This window comes from Falco cherrug, chromosome 3, assembly GCF_023634085.1.
Source record: "Falco cherrug isolate bFalChe1 chromosome 3, bFalChe1.pri, whole genome shotgun sequence".
NCBI classification, from domain to species: domain Eukaryota; kingdom Metazoa; phylum Chordata; class Aves; order Falconiformes; family Falconidae; genus Falco; species Falco cherrug.
In genome coordinates, this window is record NC_073699.1 from 43276466 (window position 1) to 43297533 (window position 21068).

The 21068-nt window shown below is 40.4% G+C and overlaps 1 protein-coding gene across 2 annotated transcripts in view; it reads right to left on the minus strand.

The window, feature by feature from the left end:
- Positions 1-17853, minus strand: part of PREX2 (phosphatidylinositol-3,4,5-trisphosphate dependent Rac exchange factor 2) — a 180909-nt gene extending 163056 nt beyond the window's left edge. The window contains exons 1-2 of one of the 2 annotated variants that reach the window (XM_055705100.1): positions 17698-17853; positions 17380-17601 (exon numbers count right to left, since the gene is read on the minus strand). In XM_055705100.1, the coding sequence (XP_055561075.1) occupies positions 17380-17520 (141 nt within the window). In that variant the 5' untranslated portion in view covers positions 17521-17601; positions 17698-17853. Of the gene's footprint in view, positions 1-17379 lie in introns of both variants that reach the window. The other variant, XM_055705099.1, reaches the window with a different exon arrangement.
- Positions 17854-21068: the final 3215 nt, after the last annotated feature.

Here is a 21068-nt window from a genome sequence, read left to right on the forward strand (position 1 = left end):
GGCAGATGAACCGCTTTCACTCTGCACCAGAAGTGTTGGAGATTGGAGGAGAATCTGAAATTTAACCAGTATCTGGTTCCTCAGGTCTTCCTGGGCATAGCATCAGGCTACATCATAATTTATGTTAACTATCCATTTTTACCAGGACATTAATCATCCCCTAGAAAGAGCAGATTCACATGGACAGCTGACTACTTCTTCTCCGTACCCTGGACACAGCCTGTGCACATACAGCTACAGAGAGTCGGAGGCATAAGGACCAGCAGTGACAGGCTGACACCTCCTGTGGATGCACCCATCTACAGAGAACTACCACTTAGGGATTTCACAAGGATTTTTAAATCTCTTTGCACCATTTATCAGAGCATATGCTTCCAAGATTGGCTATAGCCCTTAAATATTTTGAAGACCTATCTTTATCTCTCAAGTTCAAATAGATTAGTTACCATTGATCTACCGTGCTTTTTGAACAATTTTATTGTACACTTTTAATCAAAAAGAGAAAAATTATAACACACTTTTCCCTGGATACAAAATATGGGACCTAAATTCAAATATCAATGAGATGTTACTAAAGTCCACAGACTAAGCTTTTTTTCTTTAAAAAAAACAACACACATTCACACCCCCAAAAGACCTCCACAAAAAACTGAAAAAAGGAAAGGAAAAAAAAGACAAGCTACCAGAGAAGAAAATATGCATATAACACACAACAGGCATAAAATAAAGTGAGAAAATGAAAGGTTTAAAATTTGTTTTAGCAATATGTTTCTGTAACAATTAAAATGTGATAAAAAACTATACTCATGTGTGAGGTCTGGTCGTGACTCATCATGGCTTTACAATCCACATAATATTTTAGGATGTGTGTAAACTAGAATTAGAGACATACTAGGTATGGTGGGCCAGATATACGTGTTAGTAGAGGCTTTTTCGAGGCCAAACCCCATTATTTTAAGATCCTCTCAGTACCAGTTAGCCTTCATTTTCTCTCAAAACCTTAGATGTGAATGGAGTTAGAAATTTGGTTGCATGTGACAAGTGTGCAGTTAGTTCACTTATATGTTGCATTAACCAGAAAAAAAATCTCATAACCTTTCACCGTACAAGACTTCATACCACAACAGGAATATTCAACGTGCAAGTATTTGCTTCCCATCCATAGTGCACAGTAAAGCTACAGCTGCCCTACTGTCACTGACTATTGCAACTATTGCTTAAGTCCATTTATCTATAAGGAACAACACTGTCTCCTGCAAGACAAAAATAAGTAGATAAAATAAAGGGTCAATAACCAGAACTTCTGTGATATACTGGTAAATTCCTTTTGGAATTTCATGGGATAACTATAATGAATGCTTCATTCCATTACCACTGGCCAGCATGTAAGAAATGTTTACTCTGTGAAATTAAAAGATTTAGAATTAAATGGGGAATTCAGAGCGCTGCATTAGCCCAGAGCTGTTTGGTGGCTGCAAAACAACAGGAAAAGGAATGGAATAGCCATTACAGCCTTTATTGCCGTGGCACATTAAGACAGACAACAGTATACAAAGAACAAACAGTTTAGACACACAATAACATTTTGCCAAAATCCTGTTTTACATCTAACAGTTCTTGCAGTCAAAAGCCAAACCACACTTGGCAAGTAAATATGGGGAATTTTTCAGTACAAAGATGCATAATATGCAAATGCATGATAGTAGTCATGGTGGTCATATTGACAGAGAGAGAGAGAGACCATTCAATCCAAATCTAGCTCTCTTAGTAGTAGTAGTAGTAAAAGCTACAAATGCAAAACTTCATTGTCAATTTCTGTGCTGGAAGCTGCTGTAATACAGGTAAGAACTAATTAATCAAATGTATTTTCAGCACACATTTCTCACAAAATGCCCAAATTAACTTCATTTTCATGATACAATTGCCAGCAGAAAGCAACACTGACTCACACATTCCATACAGTAACCTACATAAAATCACTTTAAACGTCACGAGAAGAGTATTTTACATAACACTGACATTGATAACTGCTGTAAAATCACATTTATATCCAAAGCAGGTTTGACACAGAAATAGGAGAAGCTTCAGAAAGTAAAAAGCAATTCCTTTTTACCAATTCACCTGACAATTTTGACTCAGAGCCATGAAAAGTGTCTGAAAGGATCTTGTTATCGAAAACATTTCTCAGTGAAGTGTGCTGCAAGCAAATTTGGAAAACCTATGTTTTATGTGATTGTACATATTGACAACTCCATTACAACATCCAAGTTAAGAATTTACCAAGACTGAGCAGTAACTACTCAATTTAGCAAAAGTTTCTTCATCTGGTCTACTGAATGAAACGATTGATTCCTGTTAAACATTTATCTTCATGTATTCTAACTAGAATAAGCTTTAATCATGACTGAAGGTCATCTCTACCAACTCATGGGAGTGTTCTGTAAGATATGTATAGGAAATCTGAAGACAAGCAATCTTTTATGAACACATCAGGCTGAATCTCACCGTAAAGGGCTTTTGCAATGGGTTGGTTTTTTGAGGGTTTTTGTTTTGGAGGGTCAGATGCTTTGTCTCTCCCTACCTATGGAAAACCACAGCTTATATTGCAGCAGTGTCAGTGTAAATTATCCTCAGCTTCACATGAAAATTTCATCACTGTATTTGCTGAGACACTGATTTACCAGCCTTCCCCAATTCTGTCCTGGCACAGTAAAATAAAAAAACAAAGCACAGTTCTTTTTTGCAGTTATTTTATTATTCTGAAAAGATTTCAAGTCTGCTATTCATATTCTCCTCCATTTCCCTTTTGAGGATGTCAAAGTCAGGTCCGTAGTAGGCACACAAACGTGAGGATTCTTTAAAATAATTGTGTTTCATCACCTATCCAAAAGCATTCTAACCACAGCACAATATATTTGAGCATTTCTAAGGGGAAGTTTTAAGCCTTCCCTGCTGTAATTTACTATTGCTAACTGCAAGTACTGAAATGTAATCAAGACAGGTAGAACAGACAGTAAATTGCCTTGTAAAACATTTAATAGAGTGAACCACTGCTTTTCAATAGAAATCGCAGCAACTTCATATACTAATGAAAACCAGTTCTTTGTGCATTTACACTCAGACTGAAGAAAGCTTTGCCTTCCTTGGGGCCAAAGAATTCTTCAGTATCTGCGGAAAACAGGAAACTTTCCTTCCCATTGTTTCTGTCCGGTCTGACTATTATAACAGTTCAGTATAACTAAACATGGAAAAAAGTCCCTTTATTTCCTGTGGGGACAACCTCGTAGCATATGGGAAGAAATTGACACACTCATTCAGAATATAACTGCCAACTTCCAGGCATTATTCTTAATAAACAGGATCTCACAGTGTTGAAGAGATAAATGAATGAGGAGTAAACTTAAACAAAAATAAAAGTTACTGCTATCAGGTCTTCACTCTCCTGCCCCTCTCCACATAAAGAATTCTTCCAAGTATATTACAGCATATTGAAATGCAGTAACCACATGCAATTAATATTTTAATTTCCATTCATTAATTCCAATGTTATTATTAATGGTAGTTACACGTGGTTTTGTGTAGCTGAACTATAGAATCAACATCTTAGAAAATGAGCCTTTCTACTTAGAAAAAACAGCAAATATGATCCTTCCGTTTAAGAGGTCTCCTCCTCACACACAGAAAGATCTGAACTCTGTCAACAATATTTCCAACATTATAAAGCAATCTAAAACTTGTCACTTTCCAAATGTTAAATCAGTCACATCATCTTGAAAACCTGGAAGTCTCGAGATCAGCTAAAGACAGCTCACATTTTGCTCTCTAATTACAAAATTCAATTATCTCTTAATAATAATTGAAACTTCCTATTTCATCATAAAATAAATTAAAATAAACACAGAAGAACCAAATGCAAAATAATGATATTTTCACGCCTCAAGCTGACTGTATTTGAAGATATCTAAGAAACCACATTTCTACCTTATTGCTTGTCACACTCCCTTCTGCCATCCAACACTGTTAACTCCTGAGACCACAAGTGGCACTTAATTTAGCACTGCAAAATACAGTGATGCCTGTCTTATTAACACAAATACTACAGTATGAGGAAATCTCATCACATACTTGACATGTTCCAACGGGGGTTTTGTGCGCTTTTTCATTTTTAGAAGAACCAGTAACCATTCCCTTTTCCTTTTTGCCTCGTTTGTGCAGTTTTCCTCCATTTCCAGTATTCCCTCCCCCTGGTTTCCAAAGCAGAGTTTCTCCAGTAATCTCACACCTCTCATTCTTCACATTTATTCCTGTTGCTGGCTACTTTTATCCTCTACTGAGACCTCTTTTCCATAACTTTTCCCCACATACTGTTTCACACTGCAAAACAGAGTGGTCTGAAGGATCAAACGGCAGCTACAACTCATACTTCAAGCATGTTCCCGTATCTCTAAAAATACCATTTCCAATATTCAAAGGTAAATGAAGAGAGGAAAGCAGGGCCTAAGCAATGTGCTAATAACACTTCGCAGAAGAAGGATAAACAGAATTCTTTAACATCTTTTGGTACAAGAAAAAATATAACTCAGTACCTCAAACATCTATTATACATATTTGGGGGTTTTAATTTTTACCCTCTGAAGAGTGTTGTGAAAAAGATGAAGAACAAAACTTGAGTGAAGATCAGTGATACTGACACCAGAAGAATTCATCCCAAAGGAGTCTGAAAGATGATCAGAAGCGTGAAAAGGGTTTCATAACAAGAATAATTAGACTTGGACTTCTAACAAGAAAAATAGTGACGCAAGCACATAGTGAATTTTTCAGGCAGGACATTTAAAATGAGCAAAAGAGATTATCTTGTGGGAAACACATTCAGAAGTTACAGGTGCCAAAAAAAATATAAACTGTACAAAAATAAACTAGGCAAACTCAGAGATTACTTAGTTTACATCCAGACCCTGCATACACAATGTCCAGTAGAGACAGCCCCCAAACCATTCATGCCTGAAGTACACCATCCTTAAGTAATGCTACTAACCATTATAAAAAATTTACTGTGGTAAACCTATTATTAAATCTAGCACAGCAATTCCAACACCTCTCATTTTAGGTCTTTATCTTATACTGCAAGTTCATTTTTAAGTGGTATTTTATAAGCTTTCAGGAACAAATATCAGCAGGCACTGGAAGGAAGGAAGGAAACAGCTATCATTATAAATTTAGGGTGGCCATTTTTACAAAGGCATTCTACAAATCAGGACATATTTACTGTCTTCCTGCTTTATATGGCTTCTACAGAATAAGTCTCCCCCACAGGCAATAAAAAGATAAATAGGAACTATTCAGCAATGAACATTTTGCAAGAGACAAAACACTAACTCTACAGGTGTGTGCCACTCTTCTCTCCCTCTACCTTTGCTATCTGCTTAATGAAAGCAGTTCTTATACACTAGAGCTTCCATTGCTTCCAGATGTTTAAATCTCAAATGCCTCTATGACTCTCAAAGCACTTAAAAAAAAAAACAAAACAAAAATACACACTTAAAACTCCCTTTACCATGCTCACACTACAGAATCTGAGGATGTTGTCTCAAAGCATCCTGTTGTATGCTATTTCTTCTAGGCATGTGGACACACCATATGCTTAAATTCCTTGGGTAAGGTAACTTAGCACATACTAAGCAATAAAATGAAGTGATTTTCCAGTCTTGTTACACAAATTCATAGCATCCCAGGCATCAATCACTTTGTTACACAGCACATCATTTAAACTTTACAGCTTTGTGCTTTTAGTGCCCAATTTTTTTTCAAAATGTCATAATAGGGATTAAAAAGTAAAAACGTGGCAAATTAAGTTCACAGAAGAACTGAGAGCATCCTGAAAGTGTGTTAAGGGGAAGGGAAGAAGAATCTTGCTTGCCATTCTTCCATTTTCTATCTGGTACTTTCTAGTTTATTTCAATAACATAAAATGGGAAGTTGATGACTCTTATGGTATCTTTTGTTAAAGAAAATAAAACTACTGAATTACTTCAGGGGTTGCTCCACTTTAATGCTGTTACCTAGTAATCAGTATTTAACTTAATTCCCAATCTGCAATTTTTAGCAGGGAAATAACGTAAAACCAGCTTTGTTTTAGAAACACATTCATCATGTTTTGAACTGTTACTTTTTTGGGGGGGGGGGGCTGTCAGGACGTAGATACAGATGATTCAGGGTTTGCCACTGAACACGTCTCAAAGTGTCTCGTCTACTTCACCACTTTGTGCCTATTACAAGGTAGTCTTTCCAGTACAGGTAACTGGCTACCAAACTCACCCTTCACTACTTGCCAACAAGCCCTGCCTAAACAAGCCCCAAGATACAGGTCACTGAAGGCTTTCTGTAAGCACAACTTCATGAAGTTAGTAAGGCAAAGAAATTAGGCTTTTCAAAAAACTAGACATTTATGACAAGTACAAGTATAAACACAATTCTAGACCAAGTAAGAAAACTTTCTTGTGGTTTAGTCTTTCTTTCTAGCTTACAGTTCCTGAAATATGCCCCAGCCATTTCAGCTGGGGACTCAGAGGTCACAGCCACACACATATTCCAAAGGGTCACCTTCAGATTTCTTTCTCAGACTGCCAAGTACATGACACTAATCATTGTACCTCAACCAGTCAGACCTGGCCAGCCTTGTGGCTCTGACCAGCCACTACCCAATTATATTTTCTCTATATTGCTTTTTGTGATACAAATGAAAACATCCTTGTTATCTACCAAGAGTCTACAGTCCCAAGTACAGAGAATTTCCAATGGCCCAGCCCATACCTAACTAGCTACAATGAGGATTAACTGCATAAGCATCATGGATAACTCATCCTGGCCTTGACAGTCTCCATGTTTGCAGCCTGTTTCTCCTTTCCTATTCAGCCTCACTGCTGATTGCTCTTGACTAATCCACGCTATTCCAATTTATTTATATCGCTGATGGGGCTCTTAACACCTCATTTTTGAACATCACAGAAGACACCAGGCACACACCTCAAACAACTTGGCTCTCCAATACATTACCACATTACTGTTGAGCTACACTGTGACACGTTACTAACATGGATACTGGGTAGGGCAGCAAGTTACCTTCTGAGGCTTCTCTAAGAGCATTCCATCTCTGCTGTTGCTCCTCTGTCACATCATGTTTGATTTAGTATAAGAAGGCTGGGATTGTTAAGTCAACATGTAGGAACATATTCATCTCTCACTCTAGGAATGACTCCATTTAAACAGCCTGAGAAATTACTAGTATATTTCACAGGGCAAATTATACAAAAAACTTTATTTATTGTAAATTCACCTGTCAGTTGCTACCGGTCACTTGCTGTAGTTGTTACAATAGGCAAAAGTGTATTTAGAAAGCAAACTTATCAATACATATCATGTATTTAAACTCCAGGTGCAAATACCAGCAGCTACAGCTAAATTTAATTTTGAAGTGAGAATGCATATAAAACTTCCCTAGGAAGGTCAAGGAGTAGATGATTTATTTTGCTCCATTCAGCAAGGTATTATCATTTTGTCAGGGGGCCTGCATCACATAACTGACGCTGAAATAAGAAAATCTACCCTACTACATCATATTACTGGTCTTTTCACTATTCTTCAGTTCTAGCTGTTTCTCCTACCCATTCCCCTACACTAAACTCATGCTCACCAGCCTTGAAGTTGAAAGCTCATAAGGTATGCCAGGTGACATGGCAATCAGGCTGCCAAGAGCATAAAGGAGAATCAGGAGGTCTCACAGGACTTAAAATAAGTGTCATCCCCTAGTATCTCAGTTCTATCCCTACAACTGGAGAAATTCAGCTGTGAACAGTCCATGAGAGAATCATAGGAGCAATAAAGCTGACACAAAATGAAGCTGGCTTTGAAGAATTATCCTTGCAGTTTCTCAGACATTTTAAGTAGACAACCATTCTTCTAGCATTAATTATACATAAAGGGAAAGGGCTGCTTTGCTGTCAGACTACTGAACTGGGAATCAAGACATCAGATTATATTTCTGGCTCTGCCACTAACTTCCACTGGGACCCAAAAATCAAGATCTGTCTCCAAGTTTCCCATTTGTAAAACTACTCAGATTTGATTTATGAATGACAGTGATGCACTGAGATCTCTCTGAATAGAAAATATTACAGAAGTGCCAGGTTATCTGTTTCCTGAGTAAATATAATACAGTTGAAAAAAAAAATCTTTGCATCTGAGTTTCTTCTTGGATTTTGAATATTTGTTTTCTGAGAAGTATAGCCTGGCCATCTGTACTGCATTTCAGAGGATAAAGGAAACAAACCTGAAAAAATTGCTGTCCTGAACAGCTGAAACTTCAAGACAGTCTTTTTCCCCGTCATACCAACAATAAATTGCAAAATGGATGAATCATGTAGGTTGGAAGGGACCTCCAGAGTTCATCTAGCCCAATTGCTTAAGCAAACCAATATCAACTACAACAGGTTGCCCAGTCTTGCCCAGTTCAGCTTTGCACAAAATAAAGATTATTATTCCACAGACTCTGGTCAACTTATTCCAGTTTTCGACCATCCTCAAGGTAAATAATATTTTTTCCCTTCACATTGAATTGGAATTTCCCATCTTCCATTGCCTCTCCTTCTTCCACTGCATCTCTGAGAGGAATGAGGCTCCATCTTCTCCATATCTACCCATCAGGGAGTTGCAGACAACAATAAAAATTCCACTGACCTTTCTTTTTTTAAGGTTGAAGAAACCTTGCTCTCTCAGCCCCTCTTCACAGTAATATGCTCCAGGACCCTCCTCACTATGCTGGCCCTCCACTAGACTTGCTCCAGTAGGTAAATTTATTTCTTGAACTATGGAGACCAAAATGTATGCCACAAAGGTCTCACAACTGTAGAGTAGAGGGTAAAGAATCACTTCCCTTGACCTGCTGGTGACATCCTTGCTAAAACAGTCCAGGATGCTGATTGTTTTCTGCACTGCAAGACTGCACGGCTGACTCATGTTCCAGTTCTTGTCCACAAGCACTTCCAGAGCCCTCTCTGTAAAGCTGCTTCCTAGCCCCCAGCCTCTACTGGTGGACAGGGTTATTCCCTCCCAGGTACAGGGCTCTGTATTTGCCTTCACTGAACTTCATGAGGCACCCATCAGTACTGTCAGTACCCCACCCTGTGAGATCTGAGTGCTCAAAGTGCACCATCCTATCCCAGCATCCAGAACGTTACTGAAGACATGATACAGCATTGGTTCTTGAGGGACACTACCCATAACTGGATACCATTTGTACCCTGTGCTGTTGACAACTGTCCCTTTAGTCTAACAGATCCATCAGTTTCCCACCCAACTTACTGTCTATTTACCCAGTCCAAACTGATGAGATCTGGATGTAAGGATACTATGTGAAACCATGCAAAGACTTTGGTTAAATCAAATAATATCCATAGCTTTCACAAAGTTCACTGAGCCAGTCATCTCCTCATAGAAGGCAATCAGGTTAACCAGGAATGATTCACCCTTGATAGATCTCCAGAAGCTGTTTCTAATCATTTTCCTTTCTATTAGCTGCATGGAAATGGTTTTGAAGATGATTCACGGCATTACCTCCCCAAGGAATGAGGTGAGGCTGACAAGCTCGCATTTCCCCAGATCCTCTTCCTTGGCCTTCCTGAAGCTAGGTTTGCCATCTGCATTTTCCCAGTCACTGGGAACTTCCCCCAGTCACCATGACCATTCAAAGATGACAGACAGGCCTCACACTGACATTGGCCAGCTTGCTCACACACATCCCATCTCATCTTAGACTTGAGTATGTCTAATTGTCACAAGTAGTTTGTAACTCTGCCATCCTCTACTGTAGGCAGTGACACATTCTCACAAAATCTTCAAGTAAGCTTCAAGAGGCCTAAGGAAAAACCCTCATTTGTGAAAACACCAGGAAAAATAGCATGGAGTACTCAGCCTTTCCTATGTCCCCTTTTCGTAAGGCTCCCTGCCCCACTGACCAGTAGGCACACATTTTCCTTAGCTTTCCTTTGCTATCAATGTACTTATGGAAGTTCTTTCCATTGCCCTTCACACCTCTAATTTCAATGCCAGCTGAGCTTTGACTTCGCTATCTCCATTCTTGCATGTCTTTGTATTCTTCCTGAGCAACCTGTCCCTAAGCTCTCCCTTGAGTCCCACACCAACACAGACAATCTATTCACCAAAGACAGTCATAATCCTGCTCAGTCCAAAACAGAAAACTGAACCAATATGCATGTAGTTCAGAATTAAAGCAAAAACATTTAAACAAAATTCCTGAAAAAGAATATGCATGAGTACATAGGTATTCGAAGTTATTCAAGATACTTGTATAAAAAGATAGAACCTAAATCATTCTAATTATTAACTGAGATTACCTTATTCAAGTCTGTATTTCATTCATGAGTAGCCCAATTCCTTTCCAAACAGGGACATGTACTTAACATACAGACACATGGTTACAGCCTCCTACAGACTGGGAAGTTGCCCCCCATCAGTATCTTAGGTCAACCATAGCCAGTTTGGATTTGTTTATTTTCGCCAAAATTCAGTTCCTTTTGGTTTCCAATGTGAAGAACTTCTCAGTTCCTCTTATAGTATAATACTAACTCTGCCTTCGACATCTTCGTCAAAATTGTTCTTCTTGCTAACCCTACCAGAAAAATACAAACCAGCCTTGGAATGTATCATTTCAAAGTACTCGGTGCTTTAAAATGGTGAAAAAAATCACTACTGAAGAGGGTTGAAAAGTATGTCTCTATAAGTTTTTGAAATTACTGCAAACAGCATACTATTCAACAGTGTTAGTCTGCACGGAGTAACTTAATTCTAGAGTTATTGATTGATGGTCCCCTCCAAGTAGTCTCTTCTGAATTAGCACCTCATATTACAAACTTGTGAAATGTATGTGGCAGGAGAGTCAGCACCGAGCTATAAGGCAGAGCAAAGGAATAAATGGAATACTGCAAATATGATGATATTTATAAATACAGATAAATCAAGAAATTGTACAACATTTCTAAGCATATCATGGTCTTCAGCATGATGTGTCTCAGTCTACAGTAAGTCTTAGGAACAGAAAAGTTTCTTAAGTGCTGTGAAACAAAGATTTCTCCTTTCAGTATTTTATTTTCACTGAGCAGCTAAACAAACAGCTGAACCTTTCCTGTTAAAGAGCAGCTTTTCACAATATAGTCTAGGTACAACTGAGAGCAGTAAAATGAAATCCACTGAAAAGTATGAAACATCTGTCTAGAGTATAATGCAGTATAATTCCCTATGCTTCCAAACTTCTGAAAAATCTCTACTTTTTGCTGTTGCCATACCTTGCATGAACTCTGTGCTTAGCTAGTAGAGACCCCAATAATCTTTCTTGCTAATCCGTTCTATAAAGCAAGCATTCAACCTTGGGGGCAGGAGTTACAAAGAAATAAACAGCTTTTAAGTGGTTACCGTTACTCTGATAAAGACCACAGGTGGTGCTATTGATATAGCCAAGCAAAGTCAAATAAGAATAGAATACCACACTCAACGGTTTTTGTAACACTTAAGCAAGTTAAAAACAGCAGAAATTGGAAGTGAATGGAAAAGATATTGACTTTCTATGGTAATTGTGTTTGCACTTCCTTTCGACTTTTTATGATGAAGGAGCCATAGAATGTTGTTTTTCTTTTTCTGAAGAGAAAGGAAATCACATAACCTTATCAAAAAATGCAGCCAGCTAAAACCCTTCCCTTCCATTCATTTAATCCCTTTTATAGAATATAAATGCAATTATGCAAACCATTATGAAGTCACTAATCATTACTGTAATCGAGATATACATATAACACGTTCAGGGATTTGGACTCAATGATCCTCATGGGTCCCTTCCAACTTGAGATACTCTATGATATATACACATACACACAGAAACAACACACACACATTGTTACCGTATCAAACTACAGCCAGAAAAGATCATTTAAAAATGGTTCTTTTGTGAAAGGCCCAACACCTAATGTCATCGTCTAGCATGACCATTTCAGGAATTGCAATCCAGGCCATAAATCCTCTATTGCCAGTCAGTGTGAGTAACACTGAATTTGACTGAAGTTTACTTGGAGTCTCAATTACACTTGTGCAACTAAATGGTCTGCTCAATAACCAGAGAAATACCTATTGAACCAAGCGAAAGGAAAGACTCAGCATGGCAGGGAAATACAGATCTTTGAGGAGTCGCACAGCCACTGAGAAGGCTGGGCAACAAACTTTATAAACAAGATCTCTTTATGCCTACTGAAAAGCAAGGATTCAGCTTCCCTTAACAGGGCACACATTTAAAGAAAGCGAACCCCTTTTTTTCACTTTACTGCAAGCAGAAGTGAGGGGAGAAGATAGTACAGTAGGATCTAATGGAATTAAACTAAGATTTGAAAGCTAACTGGCACAAATGTATATATACTCACAGGAGAGACTCTGTAAACCATAGTATAGTCTACATAATAAACTGGCTTTGTTTTTTCACCCAGCTGCTTCAAGATCTAACTAGTCACCCCAGCTGAGGCCACGGCATTTTGGAAGGCTTACACAAGTGCCAACATCTGCTTCTATTCCCATCAACGTCAAATTTGTCAGAACATGAAACTGCCCAGAAAAACAATCCCTGTCATAGAAAAATAAACTCTACTTCCGTGGATATCCCCTGAAGTACCAAATGTAGCAGATCCATTACATTTCCAATTTTTATTTCAAAATAAAATTTTTCACAAATATATATATATATATACATTTTCATATATATTTTTTTACATACATATATATATTTGCCTACTATTGTGTCTAGCCTATTTCCCTGCAGCGTACTTGCATCCTACAGCTCTTTATGGCCTGGTTTGCCTTTACTGGCCAGTCAGTCAATGTAAAGCACTGTTATAAAAACTAAGCCTTACACCAAGTTACAAGGTGACAAATTAAGCCAGCCACTTTTTGGCAACTCTTTACTGTTAAATACTTATTAATTTCTCAGCAACTTCTACCCACAGTTTGACTGGTTTCTTTACTACTGCTGTGTTGAGGGTTCAGGTGAGTACCCTGATTTATACAGTAAATGAAACCTTACATGAAAACAGTACACAAATATAAAAAACCACCGCAACTTATTTTTTAAAAAGTCATTAAAATTCAAATAAATTCTCCAGAAAAAAATCATGGATCAATGAAAATCATGGTAAAGTTTATGTAGTTTTTACTCTAGTTAGCTAACTGTGCTTATAGAGCAAAATACAAAATTTTCATTATGTTTACACAGTGCACAGTAAATACACATGCTTTCTCATTTGCTGTAAAGAATGAAATAGCTAAGGTATATGTTGATAAAGTCACAACATTTTTTTAAAGAGCATCTTTACCATGAACGCTCAAGGTAGCATTACTTATTGAGTTACACAATCGGATGACACATAAATATTCACCAACTGTTGCTTTCTCTCCACTCCAGACAGTGCACTTCGGTAGCAAAAAGATTCTCCTCTATCCTTGCAAGTACAGCTTCTTTTTAATTGGAAAACAAAGATTTTGCCATAGGAAGATGATATGATCACCAGCGAGATCACCCAGCAGCAGAAAAATCCCAACTGCTAATTTAGCCAGTAAAGTATGAATAGTTTTTAACAGAAACCTTATATTGTAGCTCATCAAAAGCTCCATCTGTAGATACAGTTTTCAAAGACATTTTAGCACCTTAGGTAAATTCTCCCATCACTAGATTTATTTCTTTTAAGAAATGCTAAATGCTAACAAGAACAAAACCTCTGGTATGGCAATGACACTCAATGTTACAATGAAGTATCTGAAGGAAAAGTGTAAGCCTTTCTTCATAACTTCCTGTGCATGCCTCCTCCCTCTGACATTGCTGCAACTACTGGTGGATTTCATTTATCCACCTCACATATGTTTACATAACTCACTCAAATGGGTCCAAAATTGTTATTGCTCAGTATTACTGATGTCTCAACATACTGCGCTACTATAGTTTATTACTGGAAGATTTAGGAGATCTGAAAGAATAATATTAATACAACAAGACCTTTCCACTCAGACCTGATCTGTGATGAGTGCAAATTAAAAGCAATACACTGTATTTACACAGCGTAAAGCCAAAAAGAAGAGGTGAATGAACTCACATGGGAATGATTACTCAGCTACATTATCTAATAAAATAATGAATATATTAAATCTTTTGCTTTGCACTTAATAGCCTTGTAGACTTTTGACAGAACACACAAACAAAGCTGTTTCTCACTACACTCATGACAACTGGAAGACGAAGAATCACAGAGAAGTAGGGCAACAAGAATACTCTAAATAAAAAAACCAGAAATTTGTCCTCAGTGAGACACTCTTTCCTTTTAACATAAACTGAAGCACCTGAATAAATGTAACGTATAATAGACATGTTTCCAACGCAGTGAGACCAGCAAAGCATCTCCCATGTTGATGCACACCAGCAAAGCCACTTGCTCCTTATAATCTCTTCATTCTCCAGCGAGCCACAAGCTGTACCAGGGAAAGCCCCATTTCTCCAACGTGACTGCATCAGCAACAGAGGCCTCCTTCTCCCACCACTCGGATAAATCAGGCTTATGCGTCCCTTTCACTCCTGTCTGTATTATATATTGCCCACTGCGACAGTGTAATTTTGCCTCAGCCAAAGGGGTCATGCACGTTATCAATTCACTCCATATGATCTCATGAAGTACTCAGGAAAATGAGTTATGTGTAGTATGATGTACACCATGCTTCCACACAAACTTCACTTATATCCTGCCCCTTTCCAATGCAAGAACAATCAATTGAAGAAATCTGGACTTTCCTGTTCCTTAATTTAACTGCCTCCTCAACAGGGCATATATACAAAATGGAAACTGCAATCCAAATTGGTGAAAAGTTAGCTGTCTTGCTCACCGCTACTACACAAGTCCTAACGTATTTTTCTGCATGAACCATACACATCATCAAAGATTACATTCTGGAACGCAGCAGAAGAAATAGGCTCTAACCCTGAAACCACAGGGTTTTTTCATTTATCTAAGTGAATACTCTGTTACTGTTAACTACAGTGAAAACTGCAGGTACTCCGTGCAGACTGTTACAAAGACTATAAATAGCTTCAGCTTCTCAGTCAAAAAGGAAACACGGTTTCTACAACAAACTGAGGCAACCTGGAAGCCTAACTCTTAACTTTTACTGGAACTTCAACCCCTCAGGCTGCTTATACTTTCACATGACATCCTGGAAAACAGGGTAAGGTTTGGGCAGAGAAATAGTAAGTGCTGGGATCCCACACTGTTGGTGGGAAGGCCACTTCAGACTAGCTCTAGACTAGTCCCAAGAACTGCACGCTCACTAGCAGACAGATGTGCTCCTACAGAAAACCTTCCAGATCACTTGCATCCAAAAGGAACCCAAGTTGTGGGCCCCAAAACCACCTCATGGTGTGAAACAAAGTAAACTGGGACAGTGTTTGTATCTCAGAAGAGCTGGTCCTAGGACTGATAATGGTTTTAATAAAAAGAGAGGGAACCAGCCATAAGCCTAAGACACATAAATGAGAGGATCTAGCCTCCAGATCAACAAGTAACCATAGGAACAAATACAATGACAGTTTTGATGCCTTATGTAAAGTAAGTGTGAAGGTCTCCATACTGGCCCTAGTCCAGTGGCCCTTATAAATCCACCACCACAGCTGCTCTCAATAGCAGTCCTATCAGGCAGGCCAAAGGAAAGCTCAGAAGTTGTTTCCTGAAACCAAGGCTGAAGCACAGTTAGAACACATGACATTTCCCTCTGACAGGCTTAATCTCTGAACTGTTACTTGAACCCTGTTTGCAACCATTAATGAGTAAGAAAAACTTTACACAGAACCAGGTATTTGACTCCAGCCCTCTTCCCTTTCTCCATACAATTTATTTAGATCATCTTGATCCGAAGTGCAAAAAGAGTTATTACTGAATTCAGTATTTGGATGCAACTTGAAATGTGTACGGTCTGGTCTTTAGAAGAAGCTGAGCACTTACTGCTCAAACATCAACATCTGTTGTGTCTTAAAATGTGGAGTCCAAAATTAAAGACATTACAAATTATTTCAATTTGCTGAAATGATCTAAGACCAACACACACCAAATTTGAGGCTGAAGATACTGAAGAACATTCCCTTAGGATAGATAATTTTTTACAATAGGTAAAATCTGACTGTTAAATGGAAGCAAGTAAAGCATAATCACACGGTCACTTTGTTAAACATACGTGTTAAACTTCTTTTCTAAAAAAAAAGAAAACACATTGGACCATTTACCATTTTTCATGGTTCTGCTGAGGATAAACATATGGAGAAAATAAGCTACTCTGCAGATCTTATTTCACGCCAGTGTCTGTGCTTTTATTCTCCCTGTGACAGCCAAGTTGGGAATTTCCTCTTTCATGATAATAAGCAGAAAGTTCACAGATCTCAAGGCAGCAAAGCAGGAAGTTTGCAGTTTGAAGGATTTCCCCTCTTCAGCAGGACAGGGGAGGAGAGAAAAGTACGAGGGGGCTACTGTGAAATCTTTTAACTTATGCAGCTGATTTGGACATATTTATCTCAACAGGGTCCTAAAGCGATGCTGTCAAGACCATGTGCAAATGAACACTACCTGCATCCGTTCTATAATAATTTGTCATTTTGGCTTTTTGAGAGTGAAAACCGCTGCCGGTCTGATTAGGGTATTACCTGCCACAAATAAACCTAGCAACATTGACAGACGTAAAGGGAAGCTAAAGCTGCTCCAACAGTGCTCTCACCAGAACTTGCTACCTTCCCAGCTGACCCTGTACCACATGTGGCTTTAATGCCAGGCAGCTGCTGCACACCAGCACTCCCGCTGTCCTCCCCTTACCTCCCTGCACCGCCCTCTTTCAGGGACTAAGGCAAGTAATGGAACTACGGCGCCCTGGAACACAAGCCCTCACACCCGAGGCAGACCTGACCCCAAACACATTACCCCCTTAGCTTCCCTGCCTGGAGAAATGAGATCATCAGCGTTTAAGTGAGGTCACCAGTGCAGGCTCTCCGAGGAGAGCGGCTGGGGAGGGGGGGGACGACACAACACGACCCCTCCCCAGCTATTTCAAAACCTGTTACTCTCCGTCGCTTTTCGGCAAAAGCGGACGCCCCGCAGAGCTCGGGGCGGAAGACCCCCCCCCGCTGCGAGCCCCGCGGTCCCGCGGCCAGCAGCAGCCCGCCCCGCTCCCCGCCCGCCCCGCGCCCCGCACCAGCGGCTGCGCGGCGAGCGCGGCCCCGCCGGGCGAGGCGAGGCCCCCCCCGCTCACCGACACCAGGAACTCCAGCGTGCCCACGTAGTCCCGCTCGGTCTTCAGCAGCTCGTTGAGGACGCAGACGCGCAAGCGAAGCTGCTTCTCCAAGTCCTTCACGCTTTCCCCCTTGCCTTCCCCTTTGCTTTCCTCTGTCATGGTGCAGCGGGGAAGGACGGTGCTCCCAGCCCGGCGCCTTTCTCGGCTGCAGGCAGCGTGCCCGAGCGCCCCGGCACTGCGCTGCGGACAAGGACAACAAAAGACCCCGCTAAGTTACATAGCGGGGCCGGGCTCCGGCCGGTCCCCAGCCGCGCAGCAGCCTCGGTCCCTTCTCACCCAGCTCCAGCAGCGGCCCGAGGTCCGGAGGCAAGGAGCCACCCCAGTGCGTGCGCCTTTCCAGTCAGGAAGGGGGGACAGCCTGGAGGAAACGAGCGGTCACTGGTTCCCAGCTCGCCCTGTTAGCTGAGAGGTTGGAAAGCCTCCGCAGCAGCCCAGACTTGGACATTAATCAAAAGCTTTGTATCCATGTGACTCCAACCCCTTCCCCCCCTTCGCTAAATCTCAGGAAAAAGGAAAGGAAACAACTTCAGGGAAGATTGCGTGCCAGCAGCTGCCTGTTTCACACACAAGCTGCGAGCTCCAGTTTGAGGCTAATTGGAGATCTCCAGCAACATCGCACAAGAATTATAAAAATGTCCCAGCAAGCTGGCTGGCCAGGGAATCGACAGTTGTTTTTGTTTTCGTGTAATCATCAGCAAGAGAGACATCTCAACTCCTTCCACGCCTTCCCACGAGGTGTATATTACAATGTGTATTGCAACTGATGTGTATTGAAAATAGATGCTTTGATATTCCTCTCGGCACACACTGAGCTAAGCATGTGCTAGCAGGTACAAACAGTACATTCTGCAATACGTACAGAAAAGTTCTTCTGAGATAAGGGGTTCTGTAGGGGGTTTTTGTTTATTGAAACAAGGTGCTATAAAATCCCCAGGTTATACAGCTTTCCTGTCTGCACTGGAAGTCCAGATTTGCACGATACATTAAAAGAGTAAAAAAAAGAATTCAGTAACTTTTCAAACAGCTAGCAAGAAGTATACAGCTACTTTATACAAAAGGCACTGATTTCTTGAAAACTGAGATGTCAGGACACTACCATGTGCATTTTGAGACCACTGATGAGAGCTTAAGGTTCCTCTGGCTAGCTCTTCAAACTGTGACTGGAAAGAAAACCCAGGTCCTCAACTTAAAGGTTCCAATGTCAAAGTATATTTCTAAACCTGCAACATCCTAAAAGGGAGGAATAAAATTAAAATCAAAGTGTAAAACACTTCTAAAGCCACAGTACAAGCTGTGGGAGCAAGAGTCCTTACCGGGAGAGAGTAAGCAAAGATATTCATGTTCTGGTAACTGAACGTCATCTAGCTGTCTGCCTCAGACATCTTTTGGGAAATGGAAAACATAGTTCCCAAAAGGTTTCTCAAAGAGCAGAAATAAAAAAAGCCTGTTTCTTTGAATGTGTCCTACTTCCCTGCATTCTCCCCTTCCCAAACACACACAGCTCCCTCGCATAAAACCTAGGCAAGAAGCAGCAGCTTCTGGGGCTGGTTCTGCTACAGATACCCTGTTTAGCCATTTATGCATGTGCAGCCAGGCCTGTGAACTTGTCTGCTGACCTCAGTGTAGCTCTTTCCTCAGTGAGACGTTAGTTCTTTCCAAAAAAACAACACTGATTTTCATGAAAATCAGAACTTCATCCTTTCAAGGACCTCACTCCTTTGCCAAATCTGGTTCAAATGGACTGATGGGCTGAAAACAGGCTGGGGCAGAAAAGCCAACACAGTTCAGTTATTGAAGCGAGTTCACTTAGAAAAACTGTGTCAAATAGACAACATGTCTGATTATTAGCTCAAAACTTTTTCACCCTCTCAGGTGGGCTTCACCAGTGAGGGACAGAACCAAAGTCCCAAAGCCCTGTGTCATCTGCCCTGATCCTATGGAGGAGATTAAGTGCTTCACACTTGCATTAGCACCAGGAAGGCTGATGCTGTGGTGGAAAGGCAAAACATTAGTGACACACTGAACCCCACAATGAAGTTTTCTCAAGTCATAACCAGCAAAAGGATCCAGAACCATTGGAAGAGAACACCACACTATTGCTTTGCCACTCCTAAATGCTTGTGGGTGCCCTTTCTCAGGCAGTCATAGCCAAGTGCCTCAAGCTAGTTGAATTTCCTGCCAGCAAGCACCATTTCTTTCTTTTAGGAAAGCACAAATAAGGGACTGCTACAGTTTCTTATTTCAGACATTCCCCTTTGCTCTTTGCTTCAGCCACATGCCATTAGCTGTCACAACCCACATGCACACTCACAGACCAAGGTGAAGTCTAAAAGAGGCAGGAGCAGCAGCTTACTGTCTTTTTCTTCCCCATCATCTATAGTAGTAAGAATTCCTTCCATTTACATCTGTCATCTCATTGCCAGGAGACCTAAAAGCTGAAGTGATCCTTGTCCCAGTTTACACTCCTGCTGCCCTCACTCAACTGATTCGCGCCCCTTCATTCAGGCAGACAGCTCCAGCTATCTGGGCCAGCAAAAGCATTCCTGACAACACAGAAAAGATTTTTATGACTCACTTAAGGCCACTGAACCCAGCAAAGCCCACGCAGATGTGCAATGATAGGAAAAGTAGTTTAAAGCACCATAGACAATCTATGGATTGTGTATGGAAAGCATACGTGCATACAGGCTTAGCCAATTTTCCTGACAACCTGCTCGAAGTACTAAAGACAAGGGCAAATTACTCTTTTCTTCTAGTTTCAGGGAAGAGCTGAATTGCTCCAATTGTAGTTTTCACTACACCAACATTGGGAAAAAGAATAAAATGAAAGAAAGATAGAACATACACACAAGATGAAAAACTTCAGCCCAACAAAATGTTTTAGGCACACTGTGATTTATAGGGGAACCTAACCAGTAAATAGCACTACCTGTCTTAGCTACAGAAAAAAGTTATGTAAAACAGTCTCTTGATTATGCTACCATGTGAGAGAGCAATTCTTGCTCCCTATGGTGAAAGCCACAGGTTTAGAGAAAAAATTGTTCCCATGGCATGCTGTAATATGGAATGCAACAAGAACTATTTTGGTCCAAGGGTACTCAAGGCCCAAGTTTGAACTCCGTTTAAAGAGTCCTGTTGAAAAAATATGTCATGACACAACTTTTGGCCTATTCACAAAACCACATAACTGAGGATCGATGGGACCTCTTAAGATCATCTAGTCCAACACCCCTGCTCAAGCAGGGTCACCTACAGCAGGCTGCCCAGGGCAACAGAACAGGTTGTCCAGCCAGGTTTTGAGTTTCTCCACTGATGGAGACTCCACAGCCTCTCTGGGAAACCTGTGCCAGTGTTTGACCAGTGTTCTACAGTAAAAAAACCCAAAAGTCCTCTCTTGTGTTCAAACAGAATTTCATGGGTTTTAATGTGCCCACTGCCGCTTGTCCTGTCAGCAAGCACTACTAAGAGGAGTCTGGCTCCTTCTTCATTCCCTCCCATGAAGCTTTTAGAAACATTGTTAGATTGCCAATGAACCTTCCCCTCTCCAGGTGGAACAGTTCCAGCTCTTTCAGCCTCACCTCATGTGTAAGAGCCTCCATTCCCTTAATCATCTTTGTGATCCTATCTGATGACCTGGAACAGGTTTC